Source organism: Echeneis naucrates, chromosome 22 (assembly GCF_900963305.1).
Source record: "Echeneis naucrates chromosome 22, fEcheNa1.1, whole genome shotgun sequence".
Classification (NCBI taxonomy): domain Eukaryota; kingdom Metazoa; phylum Chordata; class Actinopteri; order Carangiformes; family Echeneidae; genus Echeneis; species Echeneis naucrates.
The window spans coordinates 16,657,053-16,674,084 of record NC_042532.1 but is presented as its reverse complement, the minus strand read 5'-3'; the positions used below and the strand labels follow the sequence as shown (position 1 = coordinate 16,674,084).

Sequence of the window (17,032 nt, the reverse complement as noted above, 5' to 3'; positions counted from 1 at the left end):
AGCATTATAATACACTCCTCACACAAAACCTTCACTGTTATTTTAGGCCATAGGATCAAAAAACACCCTTCATTTATTTATTATTTACCTTTTAGGGCTTTCTTCTCTTTGGTGTTTCACTTCAGTTGCAGTATATTTTTTGTTTTTAAACAATTTTAATTAATTATTAAAACATTGCAAAAGTTAAGAAAATGAACGGTGGGGTTTGCAATGGTTGTGGGATATTATTACCCATAATTCAACGGGGGGGGGGGCGCGCGCAGTGTGCGTTGTGAAGGCGGACGTTGGGAAATGACCCTCGCTGGTTGCCGTACCAAAACACAAACGTCACTTTTGGAGCGAAAACTTTTCGGAAGGCTCGGCGTGATGGGTTATGGTTAGCCGTGCAACAGCGTGCTGGACACGAACACCCGACCGGTTCTTCGTTTAAGTCCCGGAGGAAGGTGTTAAAATAACAGAATAACCGGGCTTCCGTAGAAATGGAGGGACTGGAGATGTCCGCCATGATACCGGCTCTTCAGGAGCTGGCGAGGTGAGCTCAGCTTTGGCTCTGAGCTTTGGGCTGAGCAGAGCTGGTTGTCATGTTTGTCACGACACGTGTGTGGATTAAAACAATACAAGTGTGTGTTTTTCAGCGCCGGCGCCGCCGAGTACGAGCAGGCGGCGCAGAAACCTCGACAGATCCTGTGTCAGTTCATCGACAGGATCCTGACGGATGTGGACGTCGGTAAGACAGAAACTTTTCTGTTTTTCACCTTTTCCACCTCATCTTTGTCCTGTTCAAGTCATTTTCAGTTTCAGTCAGTCAGTTTCCTATATTTCATTATTGTTGTTATTATTATTGTGTTCATGGATCTTTAGTGGTTTGTCCTCTTGTACTGAGTTCATTTTATATTTGTGTTGGTAGAAGTTGGTTAAGATTTATGTTTTTTGACACTAAAACTGGCAGCTAACTACTGCCTCATTCATTTAATAGTTTTTTTTTTTTTATTATTTCATCAATTATACATTTTTTATTATTACAAACTATCACCCACCTGCCAGGGCTGTTTTGGTTTGCTGCTTGATCGGCCTGCTCTCTCCCTCTTACACTTTGCGACAACCGTGAAGAAACTCAAGTTATGTTATGACTCGTGCTTCTTCATGCAATGGCGACAATTCCCCTCACATATATTTGAGTAAAATTAGTTTGTCTTTGTTAAAGACAAGATAAAACTTGCATGCATAAAAAGAAATCGTTGCTCTGCCCACACCCAACCTCACTGAGCTCAAGAACAAGGCCACCACATGCATTGCAAACTGAACAGAACAGGCCTCTACACACCTTCAACATGAATATCTCATACTGCTGTCCTCAGGATACAGGAACCAAACATTAAGGTGTACAAGGCCTGGCTTTTGGAAAAACCTGACCCCGCAGCCATAGCTACCCTAAATTACAGGCCCTGCTGAGTGTGTCATCTTGTGTCGTTTTTTTCTGCTTTGTATACTGTTGTTTAAGTGTGGCTGTCTGTTATGTGGAGTCCCCATGTACATATCTGGGAACAAGAATTTCCTCTCGGGGAGAGTAAAGTCTGAAGTCTAAATGGAGTGACCTTACAGGTTAATGGACAATTTAAGCAATCTTATTTTCCACAATTTGGTATATGTGCTAGAAATATGTTTATATTCTAACCTCACAATCAACCCGCAGCTCTCCAGATTTATCTTGCCAAGCATCCTGGGAGGTTTCTGATCTCTTGTCTGTTCTTCCAGTTGCTCTGGGACTGAGTAAGAAGTCCAGTTCAGAACCAGCCTGTGTGATGCTGCTGGACTTTGTGCAGCATATAGTAAAGTCTTCGTCTCTGATGTTCGCCAATCCTGCATGTCAACCTGCCGAGTATCCAGATACCACGAAGAGTTGCACTGGTAGGATGTGCTGATAAAATTTTTTGAGATAGAAAACATGCTAAGTATAAGAAAAATATAGTGATTAATTGTGACTGTCTTTCCTTTCCCTCCAATGCCTCCTTGTCCCTCCTTTGATTCAGACTTCAGTAAGTGGGTCACAGTGCGTTTGCTTCGTGTGGCAGCCGCTCCAGACTGTGACGTCATTCACGGACGGGTCGCCGCTGTGTTGTGCTCTTTACTTCACACTCTGAGGGTCAGGGCGCCATGCATCTTCTGCCACCTCACTCAGGAGCTCATATCTCTGGCCCAGGACCTCAGCAACATCTTGTACACCCATGTTACCACACTCGCAGGACAAGGCCATGCTTTGGACTCACAGAACCGATGGCCTGTAACACTCGAGTGCTTCAGTATGTCCCCTGGCTGTGCCTCCTCCTACCTCACTCCTTCTCCCCTTCTACTCTCCTCTCCAGCTGCACTGGAGTCACTTATTGATGTGACCATTGGTGTCATAACCAACGCTCTGAGGGGAGTACTATCCCACCGTGACCTTAGTGTGGCCTGGGAGACAGCTTGCGCCATCCTTGCAAACGGCAACACAAGATTGAGAAAGATTGCCATGGTGATGTTAAGGAGACTTGTGGAGTTGGGAGGATTTCCTCAAACGCAAGGCCATGTTTTCTTCACAGCCTACCTTCAGCTGCTGGAAACACATTACTATATATGCACAAGGAGCACATGCTTAGATGAGACTCAGCCATATGAAGGGGAGCTGCTACAACTGACTCGCTGTGTGTTTCAGTCATCTGGTGCTTGTCACACACGCTTTGAGCCCATCTATCTCTCGCAGATGTTTGAGTGTGTTTGTACTCTCGGGGGAGCAAGTGTCAAGTTGGGGACAGAAGTCACTGAATCACTCTGCTTGCTGTTCAGCTCCTTACTATCAGTTGCACCAGTTTATGAGACAGCTGCATCGTTACGGAGACAGCGAGTCACGGAGGTCTGCAGAACACTGGCACGCACAGTTGGAACAGAAAATCAATCAGAAGTATGATCTTTTTTTCTTTGTCTTTTAAAATCTCTCTCTTGCTCTTCCATTATGATTCACACATTTACACTTGCCGTCTTTGTAAAGTATGAGGTATTGTTTTTGTTTCGCAGTGTGCTGAGGGGTTTCTTAAAGCCGCACTGAAGGCAGAGACTGCCATGGTTTTGCAGGAAGCAGGAGATGGACAGATTGCTGCCAAGAAAACCTGCAAATCTTCCTCCAGTTCTGTCAACAAAACAGCCAAAACACCATCAGTGTGAGTTCACAAACCAGCACAAAATCTAATATAAATAGTCCATTATTCAGACTATTTGTTGCAAAAGACACTGTTGTTTATTGTAACATATCATTGGGCCATTTTTGTTTGTTGCCCACAGTATTTTAAGATACGTCTAAATGATTTTAATTTAAACAATGATGTGTCTGTGTCCTAAGTGAACTGGACATGCGTGCTCGTAGCCAAGTGTGGGCTGTGGTGAACTGTCGGCTGGAGGAGCTGCTCACGCTGTTGAACTCAGACTCCGCTGAGCCTGGAACCACACAGACTCTCTCTGCTCTGGAAGGCCTTGCACTGATACTGCACTTAGCAGCTCTCTGCTCTTATCCCACCACGTAATAACTCTACAATAATCTCTACACAGGCTATCACTTTATCTTTGTTTTGCTTTCACAGACAGAAATGCCACCTTCCAATTTTATCAATCACCCATGACATGCTGCAGGTTGGTGGCATTTCACATATATTTGTCACATATTCATATTCCGTCACTCTTTCTTTGTTAACAGTGTTTCCCCTCTCCTCTGGGTGCCACCTGAGACTCTGGGCAGGACTATGAAGAGTTGTCAGTCAGTGTTAGAGGGAGGCTCTCAGCCTGTCTCAAACCAGAAGTACTTTCAGTCTGCTGTCCAGGCGACTGTCGGGGTCCTTGACTCTATCTTGTACCTGACAAGTAAGTATAGGCATGCAAGAAGGTCAGGCATTTAAATGCAACACTGGTGATGTGTATTTTTTTTTTTTTTATGTCACAATAAATAACCGTATACACTTGTTTCCAAATCAGCCCTAAGGCACATCCTTTAGGCAAAAGTATACTAATGACAAGTCATTTTTTTTTCTATCCGCTGCATATGTGTGAATATAGTGAGCAGCCAGAGTGAGGACGGGCTCCAGCGTCGTGCGTGTGCCCTGTTATCTCTTCCTTGGGTGTGTGAGAACAGGTCTGTCTCAGCCTATAAGAGCTCGGGGTTTCCCTCCTGGCTTCATGTTTTGGCTCAGAGGTTAAGCTTCAGTTATTGTGAGTATCTTCAGCATCACAACTCCCAAGTAAAAGGACTGTGGCTGTTTGCATTGATTTTTTTTTTTTTTTTTTTTTGCAAAACCAAAATGTCAACATTTATCATTTTTGCTCAAATTGATTTCATTGGGTCATGATGTCTTTGTATAAACTTGCCATCAAACTTTTCTGTCTTTCCAGCGCCCGAGGTCCAGGTGGACTGTGTGTCCCTGCTGGCCTTCCTTCGTCGTGGTGTGTGTGAGATGTGGCGTGTATGTGTGTTTTCCAAAGCGCTGCAGAGTCCAGATGAGGCAGTGAGAGCAGCAGCAGTCAGAGCCTTCCCTCTTCTTCTCCACCAACTGGGAAACACACATCACCACCTCATCAGCAGTGTCCTGCTGTACGTAAACTCCCTTACTTTGCTTTCATTAGTGCATTTGTCTTTTGCAATGCAGCACATTTCACTGTGTAAACTGGGCATCTTTAGTTCCAGGATGGAGGACAGTTCAGAGCAGGTGAAGAGGGAGCTTGCCAGGACCATTGGTCAGCTAAGCTGTATCCAATCACATCTCTCCATCATCAGTGACTCTCATTCAGAGTCCACCTGTCTCCCCAAAATCCTCTGCCTTCGCCGCAACCTTGCGACAGAGCATGCTGGGACGACTCCTCCAGCCCTGAGGGCATCTGTCGTCAGGCCTTTTTTGTCACTGCTCGGACAGCAAGCTCCAAGCAGTGTCAAACGAGGTGTTTTTGTTTTTTCGTTGATCTTTTCTTCCTAAATCAGCTCATATGATGGCTCGTCAGCATTAAATGTACAGTTTCAATGCATACTGGATTTGGTAATGAAGCAGTTATCCTAATTATGTATTTTACTGTTCCAGCTTTCCTCGAAGCTCTGCCTCACCTCTGCCAACATGTGAATCTTACTGGTGGAGACAGCGACTCTCGGGCAGTTCTCTGTGCACTGACCAGTCTAATGGAGGATTCAGATCCAGCAGTCAGAATCCATTTTAGCCAATCAGTTTGTTTTCTGCTAACCGAGACCAACAGAAATTCAGAACAGGGCTCTCTGACTGATGTGAGTAGTTTTAGTGACTCAAAAGTAATTTGCTTTACAGATTTGAACAGCCAGAGGCCGTTACATCAAGTCACTTTACATATTGAGCAGATCTGGAATTTAGAATTATTTAAAGGGATCAGGGTTTTGTTGTGATGGGTTTATACATTTTTGACTGTCACTGAGCTTTTTTTAAGAATGGCTATAAGGTTAATTGTGTGTATTTCTTCATACCATCCCAGCTCCTGGTTACACGTCTGAAAGATTTGTTCAACAGCGCAAAACTCAACAGAGATGACGACCTACGTAACACTCTCATACTGACCACTGGAGAGATTGGCAGGTACAGACTATACATCCTTAGCTAATATTTTACAAGTTTACAAAGTTTACAAGCTTGGTTAAACTTGTTTAACCAAAAACCCTCTCCTCTTCTGTCAGGGCGTCTCAGGGAAGTTTGGTCTCATTCTCTCTGCTACGACTACTTCACTGTCTGCTGTCCAAGTCATCTTCTGTTTCTGTAGCAGCTTACGCTCAGATCAGAGCTCTGGCCACTGCCAAAGGCCTTAAACTGCAAACCCTCTTCAGTCAGTACAAGAATCCTATTTGCCAGGTATAAAATCTGTTTCAATTCAAGGCCGAATTTGTTCATTTTTTTTCTGGTGTAAACTGCTTTGTATCAGATATAGAAGCTACAAATAAAGACATGCAGTGGAGTAGCTGTCGTTTTTTTTTTTATTATTATTCTTTTTTTTGTGTGTGTGTTGCAGTTAAAATTTGTACATGCATGTAACAGCCATTGTGCTATTAATCGTTTCTTTTTTTTCCCATTTGTAGTTCTTGGTGGAGTCACTGCATTCGCGTTATGCATCAGCCCTGCGGAGCACACCTGACAAGGGCAGCGAGTCAGCCAATCAGAGAGAGCTGGCCCTGGACATCCTGGCCCAAATCGCCCATGCATTTGACTTTCCAGACCTCCACCGCTTCCTCACTGTATGTTCTGTCATGGATGTAGCAATTCTCTTCAGCTTCTGGATGTTGTTTTCAGCATCTCTCTTTTTTTTTTTTTTTATGCTTACTTGCATACATAGAGGACCCTCCAAGTGCTGCTGCCCTACCTGGCAGCAAAGGCAAGCTCTACAGGCTCCTCCCTTATCCGTACATTGGCCAATGAGCTGAAGGCAAACAGGAGAGAGATTTTGATCAGTAACTTCAAATACATCTTCAGCCATCTGGTCTGTTCCTGCACCAAGGAGGAGCTGGAGAGGGCTTTTCACTACCTACAGGTATAAATCGTCTTACTCTCTAGCTTTAATCTGAGACAACAGAACAATGAGTCACTGATATTAACACAGCACCAGCATATGGGGAGTGTCTCCAAGCAATGTGCTCTACCACAATGCAAAATGATCAGTATTAATCAAATATAGCAATACTTCGTTGGTGTTAGTCCCAGCAAGGTTTGAAGGCTTTCTTTGACAAGGCTAATAAATAAAGCAGTTGTGCCGTAGTTGTTGTTTGATCAACGGATTTATCTTTATTTTCTTTATGTTCTCACAGAGTGAGACAGATATTGAACTGGGCTCTCTCCTAAGACAAGACTTCCAGGGTCTCCACAATGAGCTGCTGCTGCGCCTTGGAGAGCACTACCAGCAGGTCCACACACACAAGCTCAACTTCCTGTGTATATTCTTGTGCCTCGTGTCAGTGACAAACCCATTTATGTGTTTTAAAACTATGTGTAATTCTCTTATTTAAATATTTGTCTGAAAGGTATGTTTTCCCTTTATATCACAGGTATTCAATGGTCTGGCAATCCTAGCATCTTTTGCATCCAATGATGATCCCTACCAAGGTCCCAGGGACATCACTACACCAGAACGCATGGCAAGTGTCACATACAGTTTGAGTACCATGAGGCCATCTTTTTTTAAATATGTATCTGTATTGTTCCTCACTCATCTCTCTGTGGTCACTGCTTTGCAGGCAGACTACCTTCAGCCGAAGCTGTTGGGAATTCTTGCCTTTTTCAACATGCAGCTGCTCAGCTCCAGTGCAGGAGAGAAGGACCGCAAAAAGCTGGTGAGTGACTCCCAACTGAGAAGCAAAGTCATAACTGCATCTTTTATCCATGTACTGCATGTGCCAGAGAGTTTAATGAGGCACTGGTAGAGGTGAATACTTAAGATAAAGATCATTTCTTTTTTGCCTAGGCTTTGACAAGTGTGATGGCTCTAATGCGACTAATGGGCTCCAAACACATCAGCTCAGTCAGAGTGAAGATGATGACGACACTCCGCACCAGCCTCCGATACAGAGAAGACTTCCCTCTGCTCTGCTGCCAGTCAGTACACACACAACCTAAGTTCACAGGGAACAGAACTAGGGAACTAATTTTATCTCTTCTCTGTTTGGGCAGGACGTGGGATTGTTTTGTGAGGAGTGTGGAGCCTGCACATCTGGGTCCTCTACTCAGTCATGTTATTGTTGCTCTCCTCCCCCTGATCCCTCTTCAGCCCAAGGAAACTGCTGCTATTATCCGCTTCCTCATACTGGACAAAAGGTGGCACAGGCTAATTTAAACATATGCTTCGACTTTCCAGAAAATATTGTGTTTTTAAAAATTCTTTGACTAAATCCAAAATGGGAGTTTGTCCCTTTTTGGATTTAGTCAAAGTCACCACACTAGTGAAGATGCCTCGCCTTGTCCCAGCTGCATGTGTTTTAATGTAGTCAATTTATCACAGGGAAGAGGTAAACGACTACCTCCATGAGATTTACTTTCTACCGGCTCACCCAGAGTTAAAGGACATCCACACTGTTCTGCAGGATTACAAGGTCAGTGGAACTGAATGATGGCTATGGTAAAGGCAGATGAATGGTAGATCCAGAAAATGCATTATAAATACTGATACATGATGTCTGATTCCAGCTGACGGCCAGCAGCAGTGATCTGGCTGCAGCACTGCAGCTCTCTATGAGAGCTGTTCAACATGAAAATGTTGATGTCAGGATCCATGCGCTCACCAGCCTCAGGGATATGATGCACAGCAACCAGGTACACTACCTAACAGATATATTATCAAATGAGATAACGGCTCATTCTAAAGAAGTTAACTAATGCTTTTTGTTCATGATGCGGACCGCAGGAATGGCTGCTGCGACAGGTTTGTGCCAGCGAGGCGGTGGAGCCGGTCATATCCAGCTTGGTGTCTGTGCTGCTAAAGGGCTGCCAGGACTCGTCCCCAGAAGCCAGGCTCCTCTGTGGGGAGTGTCTAGGAGAGCTGGGAGCCGTGGATCCGGGTCGACTCGACTTGTCCCACACACACACCCACGGTGACCGCAACACATTTGTGGTAAGCTTAATTAGACCAACACATTGTAAAATGCATAAGCAGTGTTGCTAATAGCAAAATGTGCAACAATAAACTCTTCAGTGCCTTAAGTGTACAAGCACAGTATTTAAAGGTCCATGTGAAACCACACATTCATTTTTTCCCATTACAGAGTGGGGTTGATGATCCCAACTTTGCCCATGACCTGCTGAGCGAACTCACCAGAACTTTCTTGGCTTATGCTGATAATGTGAGAGCACAGGACTCAGCTGCTTATGCAATTCAGGTACACAAAGACACAGTGGTGCATACACCCGGTTTAAGAATCCATCATCTGTCAATAATGTGTGGGCCTTTCTATCCCATTATTTTTGCTTTTGTTTGGCTATCTGCGTTCATGCTGATGTTTTTATGGACACTTAAGGAGCTGTTGTCCATCTTTGAGTGTCGTGAGGGACGGACCGATTCTCCAGGGCGACGTCTGTGGAGGAGATTCCCAGAGCAGATCCAAGAAATACTGGAACCTCACCTCAACAGCAGGTATTCATGTTCACATACACTTACAGAACATAGTATCTGATCCTTTCTCTTCACATAATTCATGAGATCAAACCTCTATAGGGAAAGTTTTTTTTTTTTCCTTTCATCCTTTATTTGCTCTCTTATCTCTGTTTACAATTCATTCATTTCTCCCTTTCCTGTCTTATTCACTCTTCTTCCAGATATAAGAGCAGCCAGAAGGAGGTAAACTGGTCTAAATTGAAGAAACCAGTGTACTTAAGTAACAGGGGCAGCAAATTCTCTGATTGGTCTGCCACCTGGGCCGGATACCTCATCAGCAAGGTTAGCTGAGCTCGCTCAGAAAGTAGAACTTTTTCTCTGGAGTGACTTGAACTTGTCGTTGAAATTCTTTATTTTTGTGTTTCTTCAAGGTGAGACATGAGCTGGCCAGTAGGGTGTTCACCTGCTGTAGTTTCATCATCAAACACGACTATAAGGTGACAATCTACCTGCTACCTCATATTCTGCTGTACATGCTGCTGGGCTGCACACCTGCAGAGCAGCAGGAGGTGAGGACACGTCCGTACACTCAGACACACACACTCATGCATGAGAGGAAAAAGTAAGAAGAAGATCCCATGGCAACAAAACTTCTTCCAGGTAACAGAGGAGATGTTGGCCGTACTGACAGAGGGTGATGGACGAGGAGGAGTACGTGTGCAGGAGACGGCGTCCAGCTTGTCACAGCTCAGCATTCAGACTGTGTTCAGCATGCTGTCTCACCTTACACAGTGGAGCCGCCACATCCTCTACTCTAAACCCAAACACAATGGTAAGTGACGCGTTCATTCAGAACAATCATGTCTTAACTCAGAGATTTTCTCTGGTGCATTGGAACATGTCGTCCAGTGGTAATATAAATTTATTGACATCGTGGACCAATTTCTTTTTTGTGGATCTGCTGTCAGATGTCTGTGAAATCCAGCATGCAAATACAAAACAGTTATTTACAAGAAAATTTTAAATCAGTAAATTTCAATCACATACAGTTCAATTAATTGTATAATTTTATTGCTCTTTGTTCCTCACCAAACTCCACCATTTACTCACATTTGAATTGAAAACTGTGTTGTTGCAGAGAGTGGGGATTACCAGCGTGTGGTGGCCTTCCTGAAGGGTATCCCACAGGATGTTCTTGCCAAGGCCTCCTTACGATCCAAAGCATACACGCGTGCCCTCATGCATTTTGAAGCTTACATCCTAGAAAATAAAGAGAGCATCCAGGACCATCTCACCTTCCTGCAGGTCAGTAAGAATTGACTGTATGCAGCGGATGTTATGGAAATTATGAAGTGTACGATATATGTTTAATTCTTGGCTGTTGCAGACGCTGTACGCTGCAATGCATGAGCCCGATGGGGTGAGGGGCGTTAACGCCCTGAGGAGGGAGGAGCCGTCGCTACGAGAACAGATACTGGAACATGAGAGCATCGGGCTGCTTCGAGATGCCACTGCCTGCTACGACAGGGCTATACAACTGGAGTCAGACCAGGTACACACACACACACACACATACACACACACTCACTCTTGAAAAAGCTGCTGGGTTTTGACTTCTTCATCTATTTGATAATTTTCATCATACCTTTGTTTTTAGATTGGTCACTATCACGGGGTCATGACCTCTATGCTCGGGCTGGGACAGCTGTCAACAGTCATCACTCAGGTTAATGGAGTATTGGCCAACAGGTGAGAGACACACACACTCACATACACATGCACACACAACAGCATATATCTATAATGGCCCAAATTCTTCACTAGCAATAATTTTCATTTTAATGTTCAACACATTTCTGGACGGTTATTGTGCTCAGCTGTTAAACTAACGTTCAAGTACACTGAATGTTGTGTTGTTGTGTACTCCTTTAGACAACAGTGGAAGTCAGAGCTTAACACTTATAGAGTGGAGGCAGCCTGGAAGCTTGGAAAATGGGACCTGCTGGAAGATTATTTAAGTTCAGGTAAGTAAAAAAGCAATTGGAAGATGTCACTTTGGGCTTTAAGGTTGTGATAAGCATTTTTTTTATTATTGTTGACATTATCTACTCAAGCACAGCCGTGTAATTAAACGGCCATTGTGTCTCCAGATCGTCAGTCCAGTAATTGGGGTGTGCGGCTTGGCCAGTTGTTGTTGGCAGCTAAGAAGCCGAATGCTGAGACTTTCTATGAGAAGCTGAAGCTTGTGAGGAAGGAGCAGGTGGTCCCTCTGTCAGCAGCCAGCTATGAGTGTGGAACCTACCAGCGAGGATACGAGTATATTGTCAGGTCTGCAAAAGGCGCTGCGTTTCTGTAGTCGGTGGTATTTTCTCTATTTTACTTGTCTTTCTGTTGTCAACTCTTTGTCTGTGTGCTTAGGCTCCACATGTTAAGCGAGTTGGAGCACGCTTTCACTGAGCTGCAGAAACTGACAGAAGACTCTGCTGGTAGTCCCACCCAGCTACCACCTCATTGGTCGGATCGACTGGAAATGACCCAGAATTCATTCAGAGCCAAAGAGCCAATCCTGGCTCTCCGTCGTGCTCTGCTCAGTCTGGGATCACAGTAAGCATTAGCACTTACTGTAAATCGTATGGTCACATTATCTCTTGAAGCATGTCCAGCTCTCAAAAGCCTCAACATTGTTATTTGCCACATCCTGACAAATCCAGCCTTTCCGTTTGCTCTGTAGGTCTGGGTGTCAGGAGCTTGTTGGGGAGTGCTGGCTACAAAGTGCCCGAGTAGCAAGAAAGGCAGGACACCACCAGACGGCTTTCAACGCTCTACTGAACGCAGAGAACACACATCTCGCCGAGCTGCTTACGGAGAAGGCCAAATGGCTTTGGTCCAAGGTATAATCAACCAACAGTATAAATAAATTCAATTAAATAATAGTACAAACTAGATATTCTCCATAAAATAGTGTATATGTGTTTGCCTTTTGGCTGTGAATAGTAACACTGTTGTATTTTGATTGTGTAAATTCCCAAAATACAGCTTTTGGCCCATTTAGCATATATCTTTGTCTCTCGTTGAACTTTTGTGTCACTGCTTTTTAAGACAACTTAAAATTTGACATGCTGTCATCAGGGCGACGTACATCAGGCCCTGATCGTCCTGCAAAAGGGTGTGGCCCAGTGTTTCCCAGATGATCAGCCCCTGACAGACCCCCGCAGCCTGCAGACCAAAGGCAAGGCCATGCTGCTGGTGGGACGCTTCATGGATGAGACAGCGAACTTCGAGTCCAATGCCATCATGAAAGCATACAAGGTAACAACGAGAGAAATGAAACACAGGAAGTGAAAGGTTTTGATAAAAAAGCGATCAGGGAATTTGTCGGTCTTGCCAACATATTATCAAACGGCACATCATAAACATTGTGGCTTCATGCACATATAATAATTTTAGAGGCTGGCACTCATATTTATCTTTAGACTGCAGAGCAGTGATTTATTTAATTTACATTTTTTTTTATTAAGGATGTGACACTTCTTCTGCCTGAGTGGGAGGATGGAAACTTCTACCTGGCCAAATACTATGACAAGTTGATGCCAATGGTGACTGAAAACAAGCTGGAGAAACAAGGGACCCTCATACGATACATCGTTACATACTTTGGGAAGTAAGAACAGATTGATTTATTTATTGTTGTGATGAAAGTTCAGCAGATGCAGAAACATGTTGTAACGGTATTCTACCTCATCGTTTTACTGGGGTTGTTTCCTTTCAAGGGCCTTGCAGTATGGAAACCAGTACATATACCAGGCCATGCCTCGCATGCTTTCTCTCTGGTTAGATTTTGGAGCCAAAGTATGTGAATGTGAGAAAGGTGGGTGGCCAGTTTTACCTGTTTAAGTTTAATATGTTTGGCTAATTTATCAGCAGCTCCAAAAATGTCTGTGTTAATTTCTTTTTAGCTTTTTATCGACTGCTAACAATGAAATTCTGTCTACGTTTTCCTCCACATCAGCTGGGCGATCAGACAGACAGATGCGTCAGGACCTGAGTAAAATCAATACGATCATGAGCGAGCACTGCACTAACTTGGCACCGTACCAGTTCCTTACCGCCTTCTCCCAGCTCATCTCCAGGGTGTGTCACTCGAGTGACGACGTCTTCGGTGTCCTCATGACCATTGTGGCCAAAGTCTTCCTGGCCTACCCTCAGCAGGCTATGTGGCTTATGACCGCTGTCTCTAAGGTCTGTGTGTTTAAATGTCCCTCCTTCATAACAATAATCACTTTGTGTTCTGTATCTTTGAAATTACAAATCTCTGCATCTTCTGCTTTTGTGAATTAACTTGCCTTTGTGTGAATGGGCCTGTGGTGTTTACCTTATCTTTACTTTAAATGTCATTTAACAGGTCAGGTAATTGTATTCACAGTAGAAGTGTTGTACTGCATTTTGTGGATTTACTGAAATGCTTCATATTTCAGTGCCTGTATAAATTTCTCAGACAACTAAAAACTGTAATGTTTATTTCCTTTAGTCTTCCTACCCCATGCGTATGAATCGCTGTAATCAGATCCTCAAAAAGGCAATGAGTCTCAAACAATCTCTGGAGAAGTTTATTGGAGATGCCAACAGACTGACTGACAAGCTGTTGGAGCTCTGCAACAAGCCGGTACGCACACAAACATCCACAAAATCTGTAAAACTCTGCCTTATCGAAGTCTGATCAAGTAAAAATTAAAATACGTAATAATTGAAAGTTTGGGTTATTATACATCACAGCACATTCATTCTAAAAGTATAAAAGCATTGTCTTCATACAATTGTTTTCTTTCTGATGTGGCCTGATATGTTACTGATTGTATCCTCCAGGTGGACGGTAACAGCACCATCCTCAGCATGAGCATTCACTTCAAGCAGCTGAAACGTCTAGTGGAGGAGCCAACCTTCAGCCAGATTCTGATCCCCCTGCAGTCGGTGCTCATCCCCACGCTGCCCTCGACAGGCGGGGCGAACACACAGCATGATGCCTTCCCCGGACACTGGGCCTACCTTGATAGCTTTGAAGATAGTGTAAGACAGAGATTATAGACAAATAATTTGGTAGGAAATATTTTGCCAGATGACAAAAAGGGTTTCAAAAACCAAAAGTAACCAATATTTTTCAGTAGATGTAATTCTTTTTTTTTTTTTTTTTTTTTTTAATCAGAAAAATTGACTGTATCTGGAAATAGCTTCATAACTTAGTCTGTGGATTATATGTGTAGGTGGAGATCTTGGCTTCCTTACAAAAGCCTAAGAAGATAAGTCTAAAGGGCTCGGATGGGCGGAGCTACACTATGATGTGTAAACCTAAAGATGACCTCAGGAAGGACTGCAGACTCATGGAGTTCAACTGCCTTATTAACAAGGTAAACCTTGTTGATCATATTTTCTAACAATAATAAAAGGCTAAATAGTCTTTACAGATTTTACCTTCCGTGTTAAGGTCCTGCTAATTATGATAATGTTTTTTCTTTTCTGTATGGATGATTGTAGATTGTAGAGATTATGCAATGAACTCTTATCTGTGTTTAGTCTATAGGATTTGTTCTAAGTGTGTTACAATGCTTGTCAAGAAGAGCAATATTTAAATTATGTGTTCATGGTTTGTTTGTGTGTGTGTGTGTGTGTAGTGTCTACGTAAAGATGCTGAGTCGAGGCGGAGGGAGCTACACATCCGTACCTACGCTGTGATTCCCCTCAATGAGGAGTGTGGCATCATTGAGTGGGTCAACAACACCGCTGGACTTCGACACATCCTTACCAAACTTTATAAGGAGAGAGGTACCCTCACGCAACAGGCCTCAAAATAAAAGTATGCTAGGTTAATACATTTTATGAGATAACTCTGTGTTTTTAGGTATCTACTTATCTGGGAAAGAGCTCAGGAAGCTTATTCTACCAAAGACAGCTCCCCTTGAGGAGAAGCTGCGAATCCACAAAGAGGTGCTATGTGCTCGACACCTTCCTGTATTTCACGAGTGGTTTCTCAGGACCTTCCCTGACCCCACATCATGGTATGACCCAGCCCCTATAAGTACACTTAAACGGGCTGCTCTTTTACAAACCACAATGTATCTTTTTTTTATGTGTATGTTTGTATTAGTTTTGGTTATTCACTTAAAAATCACACGTGTTGTCACACATGTGGTTCATCTACAGGTACAGCAGTCGCTCTGCCTACTGCCGTTCCACCGCTGTAATGTCAATGGTGGGCTACGTCCTCGGTTTGGGAGATCGCCATGGAGAAAACATTCTCTTTGACTCTTTCACTGGGGAATGTGTTCATGTCGACTTCAACTGTCTGTTTAACAAGGTTTGCCTTAAAATGCCTTAATATTTACTACTTATTTCTTTTAAATTACTATGAGTATCTCAGCTATTCATTTTCAGTTTTTCTTTCATGCCCTCTCTATTTTTCTCCTCTAGGGGGAGACATTTGATGTGCCTGAGGTTGTTCCCTTTCGACTGACCCAAAACATGGTCCACGCTATGGGACCCATGGGCACTGAAGGCCTCTTCAGACAGGCATGTGAGGTCACACTGAGACTAATGAGAGACCAAAGGGAGCCACTCATGAGGTACACACACACACACATGCACAGTTAATCTCTTTTCATAATTTCACTACATACATGACATACATAAGGAAAAGCAAAAACTATTTTATCTTAAAACACTGAGTAGCGTAAATGTATTTCTTAAGAAGCATCAATGAACAAACAAACTTTTAGTTCAAGACTTAACTCTCTTCTGTCACAAATCTAAACATCAGGTTTCTAAATGTAATATTTTTGTTTTTTAAATTCCCCCCTAAGTGTGCTCAAGACCTTTCTTCACGACCCACTGGTGGAGTGGAGCAAACAAGGCAAAGGACTTTCCAAGGCTCAGGCCAATGAGACAGGAGAGATAGTAAATGAAAAGGTGTGAGCATATGAAAACTTCCCTCTGCATTTAAATGTTTGCATTTATTTACAACAGCATGCAAATTTGATGTAGCCTGTAAATGTCACCTTTCTGGTATTGGCATTAAGTTTTTGTCTTTTCTTTCTCTGCCAGGCTAAAACGCACGTGTGTGATATTGAACAGCGTCTGCAGGGAGTGATAAAAAGCAGGAATAAAGTGCTGGGTCTACCCCTGTCTATAGAGGGACATGTCCACTACCTCATACAGGAAGCTACAGATGACAAACTGCTCTGTCAAATGTATCTGGGGTGGGGACCTTACCTATAAAACACATCTATATTCATAAAAAAGAAAGCCTTCTGAAGGCTATTGAGGAAAATTTGATGTTTTCCTGTGATAAAAACTAAAAACGTGCCATTATGTGGATCACAGCAAGTAGAAAAACTGCACAAGATCTGCACAAACATTTGCAATTGGAGCATAATCCCTTTATAATGCATTTGGCCTGTTCTGCTATCTGCATCATTGTTTTAAGTTTCCTGTTTTCTGGAAACCGAATACGAGTTCTGTTGCTGTAAATGAACCTGTAATAAAGGCTGTGTTTATTTTCTACTTTCATTTTATAGTTTTGTTTTGGTGCGAAGTCTACTAATCTTTTAACCCCTCTTAGTTTCACAGTGGCAGTCAGACTGTCAGATGATTGCTTTAATCCCTTCTCTGTCTCTGTTTGTCTCCTGCACACACCCAGTGGTCCAATCAGATCACCGTTTTACACCACAAGTACCATTAAGAGGAAAGCGGATGCTTAAGAAAGCCTTAAGAGGCGGAAGATAACTGGGCCAGGATACCAATAAGAAACAGGGGAACTTCAAGTGAGCCGTGTTTTAGATGTTCAGTCATGAATTCAGACACTCAAAAGGCAGCTGTGTTTTTCATCATGACTTTTCTCCTTTTTATCAATGCTTGGCTGCTGTTGCATCTTGCTTTT

At 43.3% G+C, this 17,032-nt stretch overlaps 1 protein-coding gene across 1 annotated transcript; it reads left to right on the top strand.

Annotated features, from left to right (window-relative positions):
* Window positions 1-319: 319 nt before the first annotated feature.
* atr (ATR checkpoint kinase) lies at window positions 320-16,662 on the top strand. The gene is made up of 48 exons (XM_029494050.1): window positions 320-532; window positions 636-727; window positions 1,756-1,908; window positions 2,031-2,938; window positions 3,052-3,194; window positions 3,374-3,550; window positions 3,725-3,888; window positions 4,081-4,233; window positions 4,414-4,612; window positions 4,700-4,956; window positions 5,094-5,290; window positions 5,512-5,612; window positions 5,711-5,882; window positions 6,107-6,262; window positions 6,361-6,555; window positions 6,830-6,925; window positions 7,067-7,156; window positions 7,256-7,351; window positions 7,483-7,613; window positions 7,689-7,832; window positions 8,017-8,107; window positions 8,202-8,327; window positions 8,419-8,625; window positions 8,777-8,890; window positions 9,029-9,144; window positions 9,327-9,447; window positions 9,537-9,674; window positions 9,766-9,937; window positions 10,244-10,410; window positions 10,493-10,657; window positions 10,763-10,854; window positions 11,038-11,129; window positions 11,256-11,433; window positions 11,524-11,709; window positions 11,837-11,996; window positions 12,235-12,414; window positions 12,624-12,766; window positions 12,876-12,973; window positions 13,115-13,344; window positions 13,634-13,768; window positions 13,969-14,169; window positions 14,364-14,507; window positions 14,772-14,922; window positions 14,999-15,155; window positions 15,301-15,454; window positions 15,568-15,719; window positions 15,957-16,062; window positions 16,198-16,662. Exons 1-48 carry the CDS (start codon window positions 480-482, stop codon window positions 16,369-16,371), a joined length of 7,827 nt encoding a protein of 2,608 aa, XP_029349910.1. The 5' UTR covers window positions 320-479; the 3' UTR covers window positions 16,372-16,662.
* Window positions 16,663-17,032: the final 370 nt, after the last annotated feature.